A 14,978-nucleotide genomic window follows, 5' to 3' on the forward strand; every position below is an offset into this window, starting at 1 on the left:
ATGAGAAGAGGCCAGAGAGTGGTAAGCCTGACACCTAGGGAATATGAATTGCGATCGGTGAGACTGACATATCGCCACTTCCGGTCCAACAACTACGATCTGGGAACCTACGACTGCCGAACTTACACAACGAACAACGGACCCATTTAAATAGGTTTCAATCTTGTGAGAAATTCATGGCGAACCATTGATTTCTACGTGAAGTTATTCAAAGTTAATTGGATTCGGAATATCAGATTTTTGCTAATAAATCTCCATTCGTCATTGTCATGTTAAACGTGGGACAGGTATGTTTACATGTGATAACAAATACTAATCGAGATTATGATTACAGTTTTGTTAATCAAAGCAAAAAAATCTCAACAACAATTAGCTTATTACTCAGAAATGTTGAAATTGCTTTGCTGTGCAAACTAATTGGATACACACACATTTCAAAGACAATTTAATCTCAATAATTCAAAGTTTCGTCCGTCCCAGACAGACATCACTCTTTCAGACCATTACCGTGGAAAGGAAGTGAGCATTATGTGTGGGTGTTCGTGCTAACCTGCGCTTCCGGTTGGGCCCATGTGCGACCCTTTAGTCTCACTGAACTGGCTAATTATCGCTCTGTATCACTCATTCCGTCTGCTTTTTGCCCAATTTGTTTACATGCAATTATAATGTCATTACTGCAACGGGCACTTCGAACCATGCCGTGGCTTAACACGCACATGTCCAACTCTATATTGTATTGAGAATTTGTAATTTAATATTTATTTCGATACTTTTTAAAAAAGTTATTTTTTTCATTTTGTGGAACGCAAGTACATAAAGAAGTTATTATAACCAAATTAACCACATGTGTTGCTCGTCTAAGAGTAGTCACTAATTATGGTTATTAAAAGTTCTCGAAACAAAATCTATAATTTATCTATAACAACAAGCCCACCTTGACAAAAATAAAAACATATGGCCTAAAATATAAAATATTAAGCCAAACGTTTTCAAGCCAATTAACCGAAATTAAATAGTAATAAACGACGATTCCTGAAACTTTTCAACCCTTTCCCATATGTCCGTTTAGGGTCGTCCGCGTATCTTTTTAAATTTAAATTAGTGCATTAGGTTTTAAAATCGGTTAAGCGGTAACCCCTTAATAATAAACTGTCAAAGGCCCTACATTAAACGTCGGAAAGAGTTGTAAAAATGTGTATAATTATTATTTACATCTCTCGGAACACTTGTTCCGTTTCGTTCATTAACTACAGAAGGGTCAATTAATTCCAATTGTTATGGAAAGAATCGGTTGAAAAGAATTGTAGTTGAAAAAACTTGAATTTTAGGAATCAATGATTAAGATATGTTTGATAATCAATTCACCATTGGTAAATTGGTGGGGTTGTTGCATAAGAACGTAGACAATGTGGACACGAGAAATTAAACAGTGCCTCCATTAAATCCTGTGTTTGCTGTCCTTAGTATTAGGTAGTGACATTTGACAGTGCTAAGAGCTGGACGGTCCGGCGCTCGATTCAACACTAAAGCCGTTCATTACCCTCAAAGGTCAATATTGACCTTTAGAGCGAACCCGCTTCTCCCACTTTTACGCCACTAAAGGTTTCCCGGTCCTCTTGTGGAAATTGAAAATCACTCCTACATCTTTGTTACGTTCATTAAGATTTTTGTTTGTTGTCTTTGAAAGAAATAATGCAACTGATCTAACTGTAAAAATTTATTGTAATAAAATAGTTATTGGTTCAAGTCATTAATAAAATTAAAATTATATTTTAGTATCTTCCTCTGCCACCTTGTGGATTACACTTTGTGCCTTTTACGGCCTCGTCAACATAATTCGACCAAATCCTGAAGTTAACCTCATTATAATCTAATTGTCCGTACAAAAATTCTGGCATAGTGTTCGTTAACATATACACTTTATCTTTGTAAACTTTAACATCACAAGGGTAAATCATTTTGCGATCATCCTTTTGTACCAAGGAGATGTCATGAAGACTAGTTGCTGTGTTCCAACATGCGAGAGCGTTCTGATTAACCAAACCCAGAAACATAATTCCCGAGTCCATGTGAATATCTGCTGAAGATGTTTGCGAATTTTCTCCACGGTTTCCTACCAACTAAAACACAATAACATTAGCAAACAAGCGAATAACATACTCTTTTGGTACCTTGAAGTCGTTTTCCTTGTAAGAACGAGTGGCAAGTGCTTCGTTTCTTAAAAATCTGGTCGACACTTTGTACATATTATGACCGGCCATTGAGTGAAAATACATGTCCCTGTAACCATTTTTTAATTCAGTAAGTTCCACACTAAAAACTCCATCGTTCCATTGGAAACGATGACCAGATATAAAGAACTCCCCAGCTAGTGGTTCCAAGAAGAAGTAGTTGTGGTTCACTCTCCAGGATTTATTTTTCCTCAAACTAAATAATCGATAAAAGAATTGAATAAAAAGCATTTTCGCGCATTATTCACCTAAACACAGTTAATCCATATCCTGCAAGGTCAGGCATGTAAGCATAGGCATCATGGCATTGTTCTTTAGTAACATCAACGGTTACACTGGCCAAATTGGTAGCTGCTGCAATACTACTTTCAGGAAACACATGCCTGTGTATGATTTCATCGTTAATAAGATTAATGACGTACAGCGTCATGGGTTTGATCCTTGTGGCGTTGCCTGTAAGTAATTTTTAAACAAACTATCAGTAATAAAACCCGTCGCATTTTAATCAGACGAATAAATACTAACCGGGTAATTCTATCAAGCCTGTATCTACAAACCACAGTCGATCACATGGATCAACAGCCACTCTGTATACTGATACAAAATTATTGTCGTAATTTTCCGCTGGATACAGGTTGGTTTTCCAATCTGGATACGGTGTTAATGGCACATTGTGTTTGTTTTTGCTGTTTAGGCTTACATAGTTCAATGTGGATGGAACGCCCAATCTTCTTCGGGGGACTGTGATAAACAATCGATCCTTCCACACGTTCGCCCCCATTGGAATGTTATTCTCTAAAATAAATATTTTAATCAATTTAATCTTTTTGCTTTTTGTAGTAACTTGTTTTGCACAACTATTTGTTGTGTTATTCGTTTACTTTAGTAAAAATAGTTTTATTTCGGCACCGAAAAACTCACAAAATGGAGTTTTGTTTAATCATTTCACATAACGAATTTTTAATTAACCGTGTTAGCTTTTTGTTGATACATCAAATGGAAGTAAAATTAAACAGCGTTTATGTCAACAACGCGCCCTACAAATTTTAAACTAAACACGCTACTTTCCAGTTTCATATCGAAACCAATTTAGTTTCACTCACAGTTCGTTTATGCACAGTGATTCAAAATGTTTGTTCTTTTTTTTTTTTGACGTATGGAATTTAATTTTTTTTTCTTACCATATTGATAATTCAGACTGGCGGGTATTTCTTCTTCGTTACTACCTTTGGAAATGTCTCCGGGAAATAGAAAATCGGAATTTTGATAAAAATTTCCTCTTGTTTTTACAGGCCATACATAACTTAACCTATATAAAAAAAAATAATATTTTAAAACACTTTGTTATGCTAATAAGATGTTGTGTTGTAGTGCGAAAACAAATATTACAAGTATTTTCAACTTGATGATCAAATAATTACTGTTATTTCATGTAAATTAGATACGCCATGATCATATATCTACCTTGAAAAAGTATAAACAAATATTTAATAAACAATTAAGCAATATAAACATTACATAAAATAAGATTCTTTAATTATTCTTTACTAAAATTGATATTAATGATATTTTGTCACCATTATTTTATTATTAAAATAGTTCACAAATCAAAATATTTGAAATAATGAATTCTTCAAAAATTTTGAATAAAATTTTGTAAAAAAAAATTATTTTTATATTACTTGCCTGGTCCATGTGAACTCTTCCTTTAGTCCTTTGCCAAGTACCGTTAAAAACACGCCAAACAACACACACAAAAGATTCCACATTTTGAATGTCATTTTCTTGCATTCATCGAAGAATCTTTTACCGAACTGTGAGGTTTAATATGAAGAAATCAGTTTCTGTATTGAGTTCTGCGCCGGTCAGTGGTGTCGATATTACATATTTACATAATTTTATATATAAATTGTTTGTTTGTTTTAAATAATTCTATTTCCAAAGGGTAAAGTTCATAAGGGGTCAATTAGCGTTATAATATTTGGGACGGCGATAATATATCTAAAAAATTAATATTTTGTCATAATTCATGATTAAATGTGTAGTTTAGCGCCTATGTATTGCGATTTTAACCTTGGGATTCTCGTTTTCAGATTTTAAATAGCCACCGTCTCGCAGCGATAAATAATTTAATTCGTTTTATTTGTAACGAATCAATACAATCAATATGTTTAGCACATGTTTATTATACATACAATCATAATATAATGGTTTGATTATTTGAAAACTAAATATTTATTTCAACTTTATAAATTACTGATAGAAAATTTAATTTCCAACTTAAATACAAATAAATATAAATAATCAAATGATTCTCTCATATAATAATACAATTTAAAGATAGAACTCGTTAGTGGTATTTAAATGTTTGTAAATAGGTTTTTAATCATTGGAAAAATGTATAATTTAAAGTCTATATTCATAATCAAATTTTATTGTAAATGTTTAAAAAACAAAATTATTTTGTAGTGATTATTAAGTTTAACATTTATTTAAGGCTTAGATTTAAACATATTTTTATTATATTACAACTGTAGTTTTGTGTATTTCCAATTAATTAAAGAAATATATAAGCAGTATAATTTTATATAAATATTTAAGTTTTAGAAATAAAATCTAGATACTAGAGGTTGTACAATTAAAATTCACATGCACATATTGTAATATTACAAAATAAATAAAAATCAGCAAATTTGAATTAAATTTTCAACTTCAATGAATACGAATTTATACATTTAAATTATTTATTGATATTAATTATATTAAATGAAGCTTTTGTGTTACTTAATAAAATTAATTATAAATATTCCAACCATTCCAATAATTATTATCTCAGGTAGCGTTTAAAAAATAGATTTTAATATTCATAAAAGCAACAAAAATACATCTTAAAATCAAGAAATTAAATGAGTGTTAATTACAACAGTTGATTATTAATTATGAAAAGTCATTCACTTTTCATTAAATTGTGATTTACGATTGTGAAACAGAGTAAATAACGGAAATATTTGCGTTTGAAAAATGTGAACGGCATCGCCATCTGTGCCTGAGCAGCGGAACGAAACGTACACCACACACGTGTTTGATTCGATCCGGAGTCGCGCACTTTTACGGGTTCTTTAATTTTCGATGACGATGCACACCGTTTCACACACTCTAGAGGCCAATCACAAAATTAAAATTAAACACAATACACACGAACTTTATCAATCATTTATCACTTCATTCACGTATAGAGTGGCTGTCTAAATTAAATGAATTTTTAGATTCCTAAACCATTTTTGAATGGTAAAATGCAGAAAAAAAATAGACACGTAATTGGATTGGCGATGAAAATATTTTTTAATAACCATTCAGTTAAGTTGATCTGGTTACATCCTGTGTATAGAGCAGAATACATCATGATAAACAAAACAAATCGATTGGGGGTGGGCTCGTTTGTGTGTATCTGTTTGCGTGTATAAATCATTACGTGGGGGTGTTATAACACGTGTTAGACGATGTCCCATTGTTATTGCAGCATCGAGATAGCCAGATGTTAAAAGGACATTATTGGTGGTCATCCAGTTTACACTGGCTACTTGAATAATGCAACGAAACGTGACACAAATGTTCCATGGCGACGGATTCTCCGGTACGGATTCATAGTTTTGGGACTCAACACGTTTAATGTAAATTCGTGTGCGGAATAGTTTAGAAATAAAATTGCATTCTCAAATTCTTCTGATTAATTACTCGATAAGGGCTGAACTAAATTTCAATAAGCGGAATAACTAATGCACATATTGCAATTTATTGCCGCGTCCCCCCTCAAGTATTCAAAGGGAGAGCGATAACACAACGCAGTGTACATTATCAAGAGTTAAGAGCATTAAGACCTGCGTTGCAAATAACCAGACATGACGTACGAGCAATTAACCAAGATGTACGACATTCCAGTGCACGTTGTATTATTATTTCCAAGACCCCAAAACTACTGACCCTTAGAGTCACTATTTTACTTAGCGTTTGGGACCACTCGTCCCAGGAGAATCATGTTCTCATCCACCTAACATTGTTAATTCCGTCAATAATTTATCAACTCTTGCATAATTAAATTGGAATTCATTTCACCGAAGTAATACTTAAAAATACATGAATTCACATTTCGTTATAATATTACCATAATCCAAGTCAGAAACTGACTGAAAACTGTAGATGAAAGAAAAAAAAAAAAAAACAATTAAATTCAATCATTATAAAAACATTTTATTAACTAAACTAATAGATTACAATCCTGTAAGAGGTGGCATTACAAGTTAGCACGTTGGTGTTGTCTTCGGGGGAGATCACGGCTCTGGGGCACAAAGTCTGGAATATGAGCGGTGAATGTTTACAGGCTTCGACTTCCCCCAAAGAATTTGTAACTTGATTTTCTTCAGGACAGACCTTATTGATGTTAGCACCGCATATTGCAGCCCTGCAGTTTTGCCTTTCGATTGGGATTACCTTTAAAATAATGGATAATAAGAATTGTTTACTTTGAATTGATTGTTCGTTTTACCTTTATGGGAACATTGAAACCGTTTATTAAAGACACGTCGTAGAAATCACCATTAGCAGACAATGTCAATTCGACCAGAGTTCTTGGTCCATCACAGATTTCAGCACAGGCTGATATCCCTCCTTGCCATTCTTCCGGAAGAGTCAGATTGACCTTTTTTAATATATAATTTTTATTGTGTTTCTATAAACTTTAATAAAATTCCTTACCAAGCTGTGTGGAAGCACTTTTTGGTCGTCCTGATTACTTACTGAAAGGGTCAAGGCTACGTTTTTCTCGTTTTGCACCAACACTTGTTTGCCAAATGCGGCAGAAATTAGCAGAGTAAAGAAAAATGTTGAGTACATTTTCACTGTTTTGAAATGATGATATTAGTACGAATGATCAATTGATTATGTTTGATCAATTTGAAACCCGGTGTTTATATAGGTAATTCTTATCTATAGCGTAAATACTAGAACAAGTCTCGAAAAAACAGTATTAACTAAATTTCCGATTTATAGGAAAAATACAGAAACAAATATATTTTTGACTTCTCCTTTGTTTTTGTTTAAAACAGATAATGGAAAGTTATATCATTTGTTTGCCTGGAATTACCTGGAAAGCATTTAAGATTAGCGGTATTACTCATTATTTGTACAGTTAATATTAATGTAACATGTATATTATTAGACAAAAATGTAAAATAAAACATAAATTAAAATTCAACACTTTATTAGGAAGTAAAATACATATTCTCAAATTTATTTAGCCTATGATAACTTTATAGGATTGAGCATTGCAAGTTTTGACGTTAAGTATGTCGCCTTCGACTATAACAGCTTTTTTGCAAACTTTTTGGAAAATTGCGGGGCTCTTTTTACAAGCAACAACAACTCCCAATGAGTTTGATACTTGGTTCTCAACCGGACACAATTTGTTAATTTTAGCAGAACAAATAGCTGCAGTACACCGTCTACCTTTTATTGGAACGACCTTAACAAAAAATTACGTTATACACCAATAATATATTTATAAAAATATTCGAGTTTACCTTTATTGGCAAATTAAAGCCGTTAACCAAAGATACGGAATATTGATCAGCTGTTGCACCTATTGAAAGTTCTGCTACGGTTTTTGGACCATCACAAACCTCTCTACATGCTGAAATAGATCCAGACCAACCTTCTTCCAAGTCAACCTTTGCCTAAGAATTTAAAAATGTTATACAGTAAAGTTATCATAAAAACAACTTACAATAGAATGAGCCAACAATGAAATGTTGTCTTTGCCGGTAATAGAGACTTGTAGAGGAGTTCTTCCTTTATTTTGTACCACAATTTGTTTGGCAAAAGTGATGGAAATCAAAAGAAGCACAATAAAGACCTGTGAATTCATTTTTACAAGACAATGTTTATTCATTTGAATAAAAGATTTGACAAACCATGTAGTTTATATAGCACAATTGTTTTACGCAAATGCGATTGCATTGTTTGCATTTTAAATTAATTAATTATTTTATAGACTATTTTGACAAATTTGTTTAGTTAAGAATTATACAAATTTGAGTTAAATTTTGTCCATTAAGTGAACCATCCAATTTAACCATCATAATTAATACGAAATATCTGGTTGAAAAAACAGTGAGAAACAACTTTGAATTCAAGGTATAAGTAAAATTTTTCCTATGAAATATAATCTAAGGGTTCAAGGCCTCACGAGTGCAAATTGCATTTTACCACAATAAAAATATTCCATTCAAAAACATTTAATGTGAAGTGCACAGAAATTCCCATAGATATTAAAAATAGATATAAAAATATTATCGGATTAAGTCCTAAAACGACTGAATCACCTGTTTCTTGTTTACCTCCTGAATCAAATTTTGTTACATTAGATAATGATATTTATTCCTTGTAACTTCTAAGAAATAAACCATTGTTCATTATTTAACTTTATATAATTTTCTTGACGTGGTAATTGGGTCATAAGATTATTTTATCTATATCTGATATGATGATTTATTTGCTGGTGGTAATCGTACTTTTTCTTATGATAAATATTATTTAAATGTGAAATCAACACAAAATATTTTTTTCTAGATATCTAGCGATTTATACACTACACAAACTATTGAAGGACTTGAGATTAAGAGATAAGTATCATACCCGTGCGCAAATAACAGTATATAAAGAACGATTTGGAGATATTTTTTATTAGTGCAAAAAGTATTCATCGAAGTAACTAAAATGATTTCTCAAATTGCTACAATTTTATTGGTTGTTTCTGCAACTTTGGCAAAACAAGTTGTAGTACAAAATAGTGCCAACAGTATCCTAACTGTTTCCGTTAGTGGACAGAACGATATTTCATTATTGCCACATACTCAAGTGAGACATTTATTTATTAATTAAATTTTATTTATTTATTGCTAAAAAATTTACAGGTTAATTTAGAGTTGGAATCAGGATGGTCCGGTTCAATTTCAGCATGCAGTGATGTTTGTGATGTCACCAGGACTTCAGCAGAATTAAACATTGGTGCTGCCCAAGATCAATATGCTGTTTCTTTGGTCAACGGATTTAATCTGCCAATGAAAGTAAATGATTTTATTACTTAGAAACGACTGTTAAATTATACTATAAATTCTCATCTTCAGGTTGTTCCAATTGGAGCCAATAATTGTAATGCAGCTGTTTGTGCTGCCAATATTAACAGGATGTGTCCAGTTGAAAATCAAGTCGTAAATTCATTGGGTGAAGTTAAGGCTTGTAAGAGTTCCCCAATGTTGTTCCACACTGTATGTCCCAAGGCTATTGTTACTGAAGGAGATCAGCTTAATGTACAATCTTGCAATGCACTCTCTTACAAAGTTATCATTGGTTAATTGTTATATTATATAATTTTTAAAATAAATTTAATTAAATTTATTTTGTTTTATCATTTATTTAATAAAAAAACATTAAGCCATAATATTGGCTATTATTGGTTTAAAAATAAAATTAAGTGTATATCATATTTAATGAAAACTGATGTGATGAATATGAAAGATACAGTGAAACTATTTTATGTGAAAATAAATATAGAAACACAAAGGCTATTTGAAACTGTTTTCATATAAAACCAATATAATGCCTCTTTGACTAACCAATTTAAGCTGCCAATTAAAACAATCAATACTCAATAATGATTAGTGATTAGTACATATTTCATTTGATTTCTACCATTCTCCACACTGAAAGTATAAAATTTATTGTATCAAGTTCTGCACAATGCTAAACAATTTATTATTTTCCTCTGTTTTATATGTTTACAATGTACTAAAAGTAAGTTTACCCATTAACCGGACCACCCAATTTGCACTGTATATTCATTAACTTTCCACAAATATTTTCCCTGCAATATATTACCCTAAATCCGTCATAATTAATACGAAATAAACGGTTGAAAGAACAGAGAGGAAGAGATTTGAATAGACAGAGTGTAAAAGGAAGGGAACATAAGAACTTGGTTGTTTGTAGTCTTTTGGTACTTCCCCTTATGAGGGTGGCGCTAAAGAATGTAATTAATTATTTTTCATTCTAATCATTTAACCGTTTATATTAAATACAATAGATATTTTACATGTGTGATGCAATTATTGTTCTATTACGAGTATACCATTTTATCTGTTTTACAAATAGTAATAAATACATATTATTTTATATCTAATTTAGATTTATTACCATATGTATTTTAATTAATCAAAGGCAGTTTCGTAATTGAAATAAAAATAAATTTTATAATACTTACATATTCGGTGATAATATTTGCCACACATGCTAATGATACTTCATCGTAAAAAACCTCCAGATATTTTCCAAATGAAACAAAAACACAAATTATACTGATTATACTATCTATCGAATTATAGACGGGGATATATTTAAAAGAGTTGCTTATATTCTAATTTAGACAAATGTGGCTAATTTAAAATTAATTTATGTTATTGTTATTATGTAACAAATAAAAAGAGATCTTGTTAAGAGTACATTTTTTATTAATAATCTATTCTTCTTCTCTTCAAGTTAGATTGTTAATCATTGAAACGATAAAAACATCTGTTATTCATTATTATGTTAATTTGTTTTTTTTTATTTATATTATTAATATTTATTATTGATTATTTAACTTCATAATTGGTATTTTTTTTAGAATAAAAGTATATTTTTTATAAGTAATGTTTAATAAAAAAAATTTCAGAATGATGTAAAATATTATTTTTTGTCTTCATTAACTATCTAAAATCACATTAAAATAACTAAATTAATTGATAATGTGTGGCATAGAACAATATATAGCACTACGCGATAGAAGACCAAAAATAATATAAAAGATCCAATACACTAATGTCCAATTGCTTTTTGTTTTCAAGTTACAGATTTTTCAAGTTTTTTGACAGACTTTTATTAAATATTTAATTAAAGAATATTTAAAATAAGGCGGGTTATGATTTCATCATTTTCTTAAAAGGCAATAGCATTTTTACAAAGAAGATTTTGAAGGTTTATGAAAAATGAAATATGAGTCTGCTGATTTCATAATAATCGGAACATTTTTCAAAGATGCTGTCAATCATTAACACGAAGATTGGAAATGTGTATTCAATGTTAATGTCATGAATTTGAACACCTTCTGTAGAAATGTTGTCTAATTAAATATTAAATAAAATCCTATTTTATAAATAAAAAACATCATTTCATTTTTTGGTTCCCTAGCGCGTGGTGTTAAGCCATTGTTGTTTGTTCTATGTCACCCATAATACTATTAATTTATGTATATTTCATATAATTTAAAAAATTGAGTTCTACATTGAGCGGAAATTTTATATAAAATACTTTTTAAGGAAATATTTTTTACTATAAGCTGTAATTACTAGGTATTTAGATTAGATATTTTTTAACGCAAACATCACATGGAATTATTTACATACGTATTTATTAATGTGAATGTTTAATCACAGTTGCTGGTGGTAACAGTATTATAATAGAAGGTTTGTTAATCTAAAAGTATATTCTAAATAATTCGTTTAAGCAAAAAATAAATATTTAATGTAATACCTGGATAAAAAATATTTTGAACAAAAATTATACTAAATGTTAATAATATTTACTGGAACTTTTATAAACTAGTCACAAGGAATTTGGATAAGGTTAACTAAATCTTTTGTTATTCAATACACACGCCATAATTTAGATATAAAAGCAGTGATTAGAGAAAACAATGTATCATACATACAAAAGTATCCGACAAAATGATATCTCAGATTTTTACAATTCTCTTGGTGGTTTCAGCCACTTTTGCTAAACAAGTGGTGGTACAAAACAAGGCAAATTCTATTTTACAAGTTTCAGTTACTGGACAAGATGATATTACTCTACTTCCAAAAACTATAGTAAGTATATGTATAATATACTGCTTCAAATAAATTAACTATTAAAATTCACAGGTAAATCTGGAATTGGATTCCACATGGTCTGGCTCAATTTCCGCATGCAATGATGTTTGTGATGGACCTAGATCTTCTGCAGTATTAAATCTTGGTACTGATCAAGATCAGTATGCTGTATCTTTGGTTGATGGATTTAATTTACCAATTAAGGTACCTAATTCTATTAAATTTAAAATTCGTTAGTTATTTAAGTAATTAAATGTTTCTAGGTTATTCCAATTAACTCCAAAGGTTGCAATGCAGCTGTTTGTGGCGCCAACATAAACAAGTTATGTCCTGCAGAAAATCAAGTGGTGAATTCGTTGGGTGTAGTCAGGGCGTGCAAAAATTCTCCACTCTTATTCCAGTCTTTGTGTCCTAAAGCTGTTGTGACTTTAGGAGATCAGCTTGATGTACAAACTTGCAATGCTTTATCTTACAAAGTTATTCTTGGTTAGTTGATTCAAATAAATTATAGTTATGTGCATTTATATAGATTTTTTATTAATATCCCTTTTATTATTATTTAAACTAATTCAGTCATTATTAAATTCACCACCTCCGTTCGAACAAATATGGATGACAGCGAATGCGGAACAACGGGTGAGATCCCGTTGAGTTTCTTTTGTTTTAGCTGCAACCTACCATTGTTTTCAGCTTCGTAGTTCAAGTTGAATTACTGGCCATTGTGCAAAATTCCACTAACAAGGTCCTTTCTATATTTCAGACGCGAACGTTTTGTTCAACATTATCATTCGCATTAAGTCAGCGATAAGAGTCAAAGATATAATCAAGATCTCGTTTAATTTTAAAATCGAAAATAAATGTCCATAAGTTATATATATATATATATATATATATATATATATATATATATATATATATATATATATATATATATATATATAATCAACAATAAAGGAACATTTGCAATTAATTCATAGAACACGAGCATATGTTCTTAGCTGTGACTGCCTGTTAGTTAAAAAATTAATTGATTGTCCGCTCCCTAGGGACATTGAACGGGGTCTTTCTCGTTTTACCCTTTGTAATTAAACTAACAACCTCCAGGGGTGGACATACACACACAGGCACATCGACTAACTGCACAAAAATGCAGCTCAGAAGTCTTATTTTCCCTTGATTTAAGTACGGATTTTCCGAAGCCGGACCGAAACATTAAGCTGAGGAACGGACGAATTTGCCTAAATGGCCCAGACTGACCCCTTTTACGTCCCACTTGCCGCATTGTTTATTGTCACTTCCATTCGGCATCGTGTCAGCTACTAAATTATTAGCCGTTCACTACAAGAATAAATGTTTGGTAATGTTAAATCTCCTGATATTTGTTTAAAATAAACTTTGAAATGAATATGGCATATCTAACATTTTGAAATATAATTTATATATATTTATATAATTATTATATTTTAATGTTTTTTAAACTTTTTAGATACGCTCCCTCCTTTTGTTCTATCGAAATAGATATGACTCTATTGTTTCCTTATATTTTAATTTTTTTTAGTCCTCAGAATATCTTCAATCATATGAATAAACTCTTAATTTTGCATAAAATTATTTGCATTTTATCGTATATAATTTGAGAGTAAAGACAATGAGATTCGTAGTGGTCGAATAGACGTTGGCGGTGTAGTTGGAGTTAAGGAGGGAAGGCTCGCGCTCAATCTGGACCACAGCAAGTGTAATGTCCGATATTTATGGAACAATTAGGGTGCGCCAGTGCGCTCGAATGGTGGCAGGCACGTCGAAAACGAAGGGGTGGATTTAAACTGGCCAGTGTCCGAAGCGTCGGCACCGCTGCCCAGAATATATGAAGTTAACCCTCTCACGGAAAGGAGAGGAAGGGTTGAGAGAAATACACTGCTGCATCTCGTTAAAGGAATTTCATTTCGGGCCACTGTTTCAACAATAACCCCCATATTCAATTTCGGCCGCCTTTCAAGTCCAGGTTTTTAATTGTTGCGTTTTAGTGATGCGAGTTTTTTCGCCTGCTTTCAATGGACAGGTCCCCTTTCAGAATGAGATTTATTAAAATTTTCGATCTATGTGATATTTTCAATTTCAAGTTTAGTAAATATTCATTTTGTACATAACTACAGTCAAAAGAATTGAACCTATTAAAATATAATCATGCATCATTACTGTGATGAAGTACAATAAAAATTCTGCTATATATGAAATTTTGTGAATTGTAATACATACACTAAAAACTAAGAATAATGTTGAAATTAGAGGCAAAGATAAATGAGAAGAAGTTCAGGTAGTTTTAAATTAATTATCTTTAAACTTCCTTTTATTTTGGTAAAAATATGTTTATATACAGTGAGGTCGTAACTGATTACATGTGAAAGGAACAATACTAGCAACATTTTACAGGGTATTTATTTGAGCTTGATATCTTTTTCCATTCAATAGTTATCAGAGTCAATCTTTTTATGACGTAAATTTTATGTGTATCTATATAATATAATATCTAATTTTTATAAATGATATAAGTTTATATACTTAGTGAATTTAAAATTACGTTCGTATTGACTAAGCTAATTCAAAAATAATAAAGAAAATAAAATTGGACGCGAAAATTGTTTGTGCTTCTAAATATTACTAACTAATTATGAGAAGTCATTTTGTAACATTTTTTTCTGTGGTAATTTGAACAGAAAGATTAATTCACTTAAAAAGTGTAATTTTTAATTGTTCCACAGATTTGTTACAATTATATTCAATATTTTTT

The 14,978-nt window shown here is 30.8% G+C and overlaps 5 protein-coding genes across 5 annotated transcripts; 2 read left to right on the top strand and 3 right to left on the bottom strand.

Annotated features, from left to right (window-relative positions):
- Window positions 1–1,702: 1,702 nt before the first annotated feature.
- LOC109609256 (L-dopachrome tautomerase yellow-f2) lies at window positions 1,703–4,075 on the bottom strand. The gene is made up of 6 exons (XM_020025893.2): window positions 3,918–4,075; window positions 3,413–3,540; window positions 2,757–3,026; window positions 2,480–2,684; window positions 2,172–2,427; window positions 1,703–2,120 (listed from the first exon to the last, which is right to left on the bottom strand). Exons 1-6 carry the CDS (start codon window positions 4,010–4,012, stop codon window positions 1,773–1,775), a joined length of 1,302 nt encoding a protein of 433 aa, XP_019881452.2. The 5' UTR covers window positions 4,013–4,075; the 3' UTR covers window positions 1,703–1,772.
- Window positions 4,076–6,458: 2,383 nt separating this feature from the next.
- Window positions 6,459–7,149, bottom strand: LOC109609283 (uncharacterized). The gene is made up of 3 exons (XM_020025925.2): window positions 6,984–7,149; window positions 6,775–6,927; window positions 6,459–6,719 (listed from the first exon to the last, which is right to left on the bottom strand). The coding sequence occupies exons 1-3, from the start codon at window positions 7,119–7,121 to the stop codon at window positions 6,492–6,494; spliced, it is 519 nt and encodes a 172-aa protein (XP_019881484.1). The 5' UTR covers window positions 7,122–7,149; the 3' UTR covers window positions 6,459–6,491.
- Window positions 7,150–7,471: 322 nt separating this feature from the next.
- LOC109609286 (uncharacterized) lies at window positions 7,472–8,188 on the bottom strand. The gene is made up of 3 exons (XM_020025927.2): window positions 8,011–8,188; window positions 7,808–7,960; window positions 7,472–7,749 (listed from the first exon to the last, which is right to left on the bottom strand). Exons 1-3 carry the CDS (start codon window positions 8,173–8,175, stop codon window positions 7,522–7,524), a joined length of 546 nt encoding a protein of 181 aa, XP_019881486.1. The 5' UTR covers window positions 8,176–8,188; the 3' UTR covers window positions 7,472–7,521.
- A 785-nt stretch (window positions 8,189–8,973) lies between these two features.
- Window positions 8,974–9,683, top strand: LOC109609284 (uncharacterized). Its single transcript, XM_020025926.2, has 3 exons — window positions 8,974–9,143; window positions 9,200–9,352; window positions 9,413–9,683. The coding sequence occupies exons 1-3, from the start codon at window positions 9,003–9,005 to the stop codon at window positions 9,638–9,640; spliced, it is 522 nt and encodes a 173-aa protein (XP_019881485.1). The 5' UTR covers window positions 8,974–9,002; the 3' UTR covers window positions 9,641–9,683.
- A 2,345-nt stretch (window positions 9,684–12,028) lies between these two features.
- Window positions 12,029–12,714, top strand: LOC109609252 (uncharacterized). Its single transcript, XM_020025889.2, has 3 exons — window positions 12,029–12,187; window positions 12,242–12,394; window positions 12,454–12,714. The coding sequence occupies exons 1-3, from the start codon at window positions 12,047–12,049 to the stop codon at window positions 12,679–12,681; spliced, it is 522 nt and encodes a 173-aa protein (XP_019881448.1). The 5' UTR covers window positions 12,029–12,046; the 3' UTR covers window positions 12,682–12,714.
- Window positions 12,715–14,978: the final 2,264 nt, after the last annotated feature.

Source organism: Aethina tumida, chromosome 1, assembly GCF_024364675.1.
Source record: "Aethina tumida isolate Nest 87 chromosome 1, icAetTumi1.1, whole genome shotgun sequence".
Classification (NCBI taxonomy): Eukaryota; Metazoa; Arthropoda; class Insecta; order Coleoptera; family Nitidulidae; genus Aethina; species Aethina tumida.

Coding starts and splice junctions, on each gene's coding strand:
- LOC109609256 (XM_020025893.2), bottom strand. CDS start 4,012: ATGACATTCAAAATGTGGAATCTTTTGTGTGTGTTGTTTGGCGTGTTT. Junction 3,541..3,917: donor GAAGAGTTCACATGGACCAG/GCAAGTAATATA, acceptor TTTTTTATATAG/GTTAAGTTATGTATGGCCTG. Junction 2,685..2,756: donor AGGCTTGATAGAATTACCCG/GTTAGTATTTAT, acceptor AATTACTTACAG/GCAACGCCACAAGGATCAAA.
- LOC109609283 (XM_020025925.2), bottom strand. CDS start 7,121: ATGTACTCAACATTTTTCTTTACTCTGCTAATTTCTGCCGCATTTGGC. Junction 6,928..6,983: donor AAGTGCTTCCACACAGCTTG/GTAAGGAATTTT, acceptor ATATTAAAAAAG/GTCAATCTGACTCTTCCGGA. Junction 6,720..6,774: donor GTTTCAATGTTCCCATAAAG/GTAAAACGAACA, acceptor ATTATTTTAAAG/GTAATCCCAATCGAAAGGCA.
- LOC109609286 (XM_020025927.2), bottom strand. CDS start 8,175: ATGAATAAACATTGTCTTGTAAAAATGAATTCACAGGTCTTTATTGTG. Junction 7,961..8,010: donor CATTGTTGGCTCATTCTATT/GTAAGTTGTTTT, acceptor TTAAATTCTTAG/GCAAAGGTTGACTTGGAAGA. Junction 7,750..7,807: donor GCTTTAATTTGCCAATAAAG/GTAAACTCGAAT, acceptor TTTTTTGTTAAG/GTCGTTCCAATAAAAGGTAG.
- LOC109609284 (XM_020025926.2), top strand. CDS start 9,003: ATGATTTCTCAAATTGCTACAATTTTATTGGTTGTTTCTGCAACTTTG. Junction 9,144..9,199: donor CATTATTGCCACATACTCAA/GTGAGACATTTA, acceptor AAAAATTTACAG/GTTAATTTAGAGTTGGAATC. Junction 9,353..9,412: donor GATTTAATCTGCCAATGAAA/GTAAATGATTTT, acceptor TCTCATCTTCAG/GTTGTTCCAATTGGAGCCAA.
- LOC109609252 (XM_020025889.2), top strand. CDS start 12,047: ATGATATCTCAGATTTTTACAATTCTCTTGGTGGTTTCAGCCACTTTT. Junction 12,188..12,241: donor CTCTACTTCCAAAAACTATA/GTAAGTATATGT, acceptor TAAAATTCACAG/GTAAATCTGGAATTGGATTC. Junction 12,395..12,453: donor GATTTAATTTACCAATTAAG/GTACCTAATTCT, acceptor AAATGTTTCTAG/GTTATTCCAATTAACTCCAA.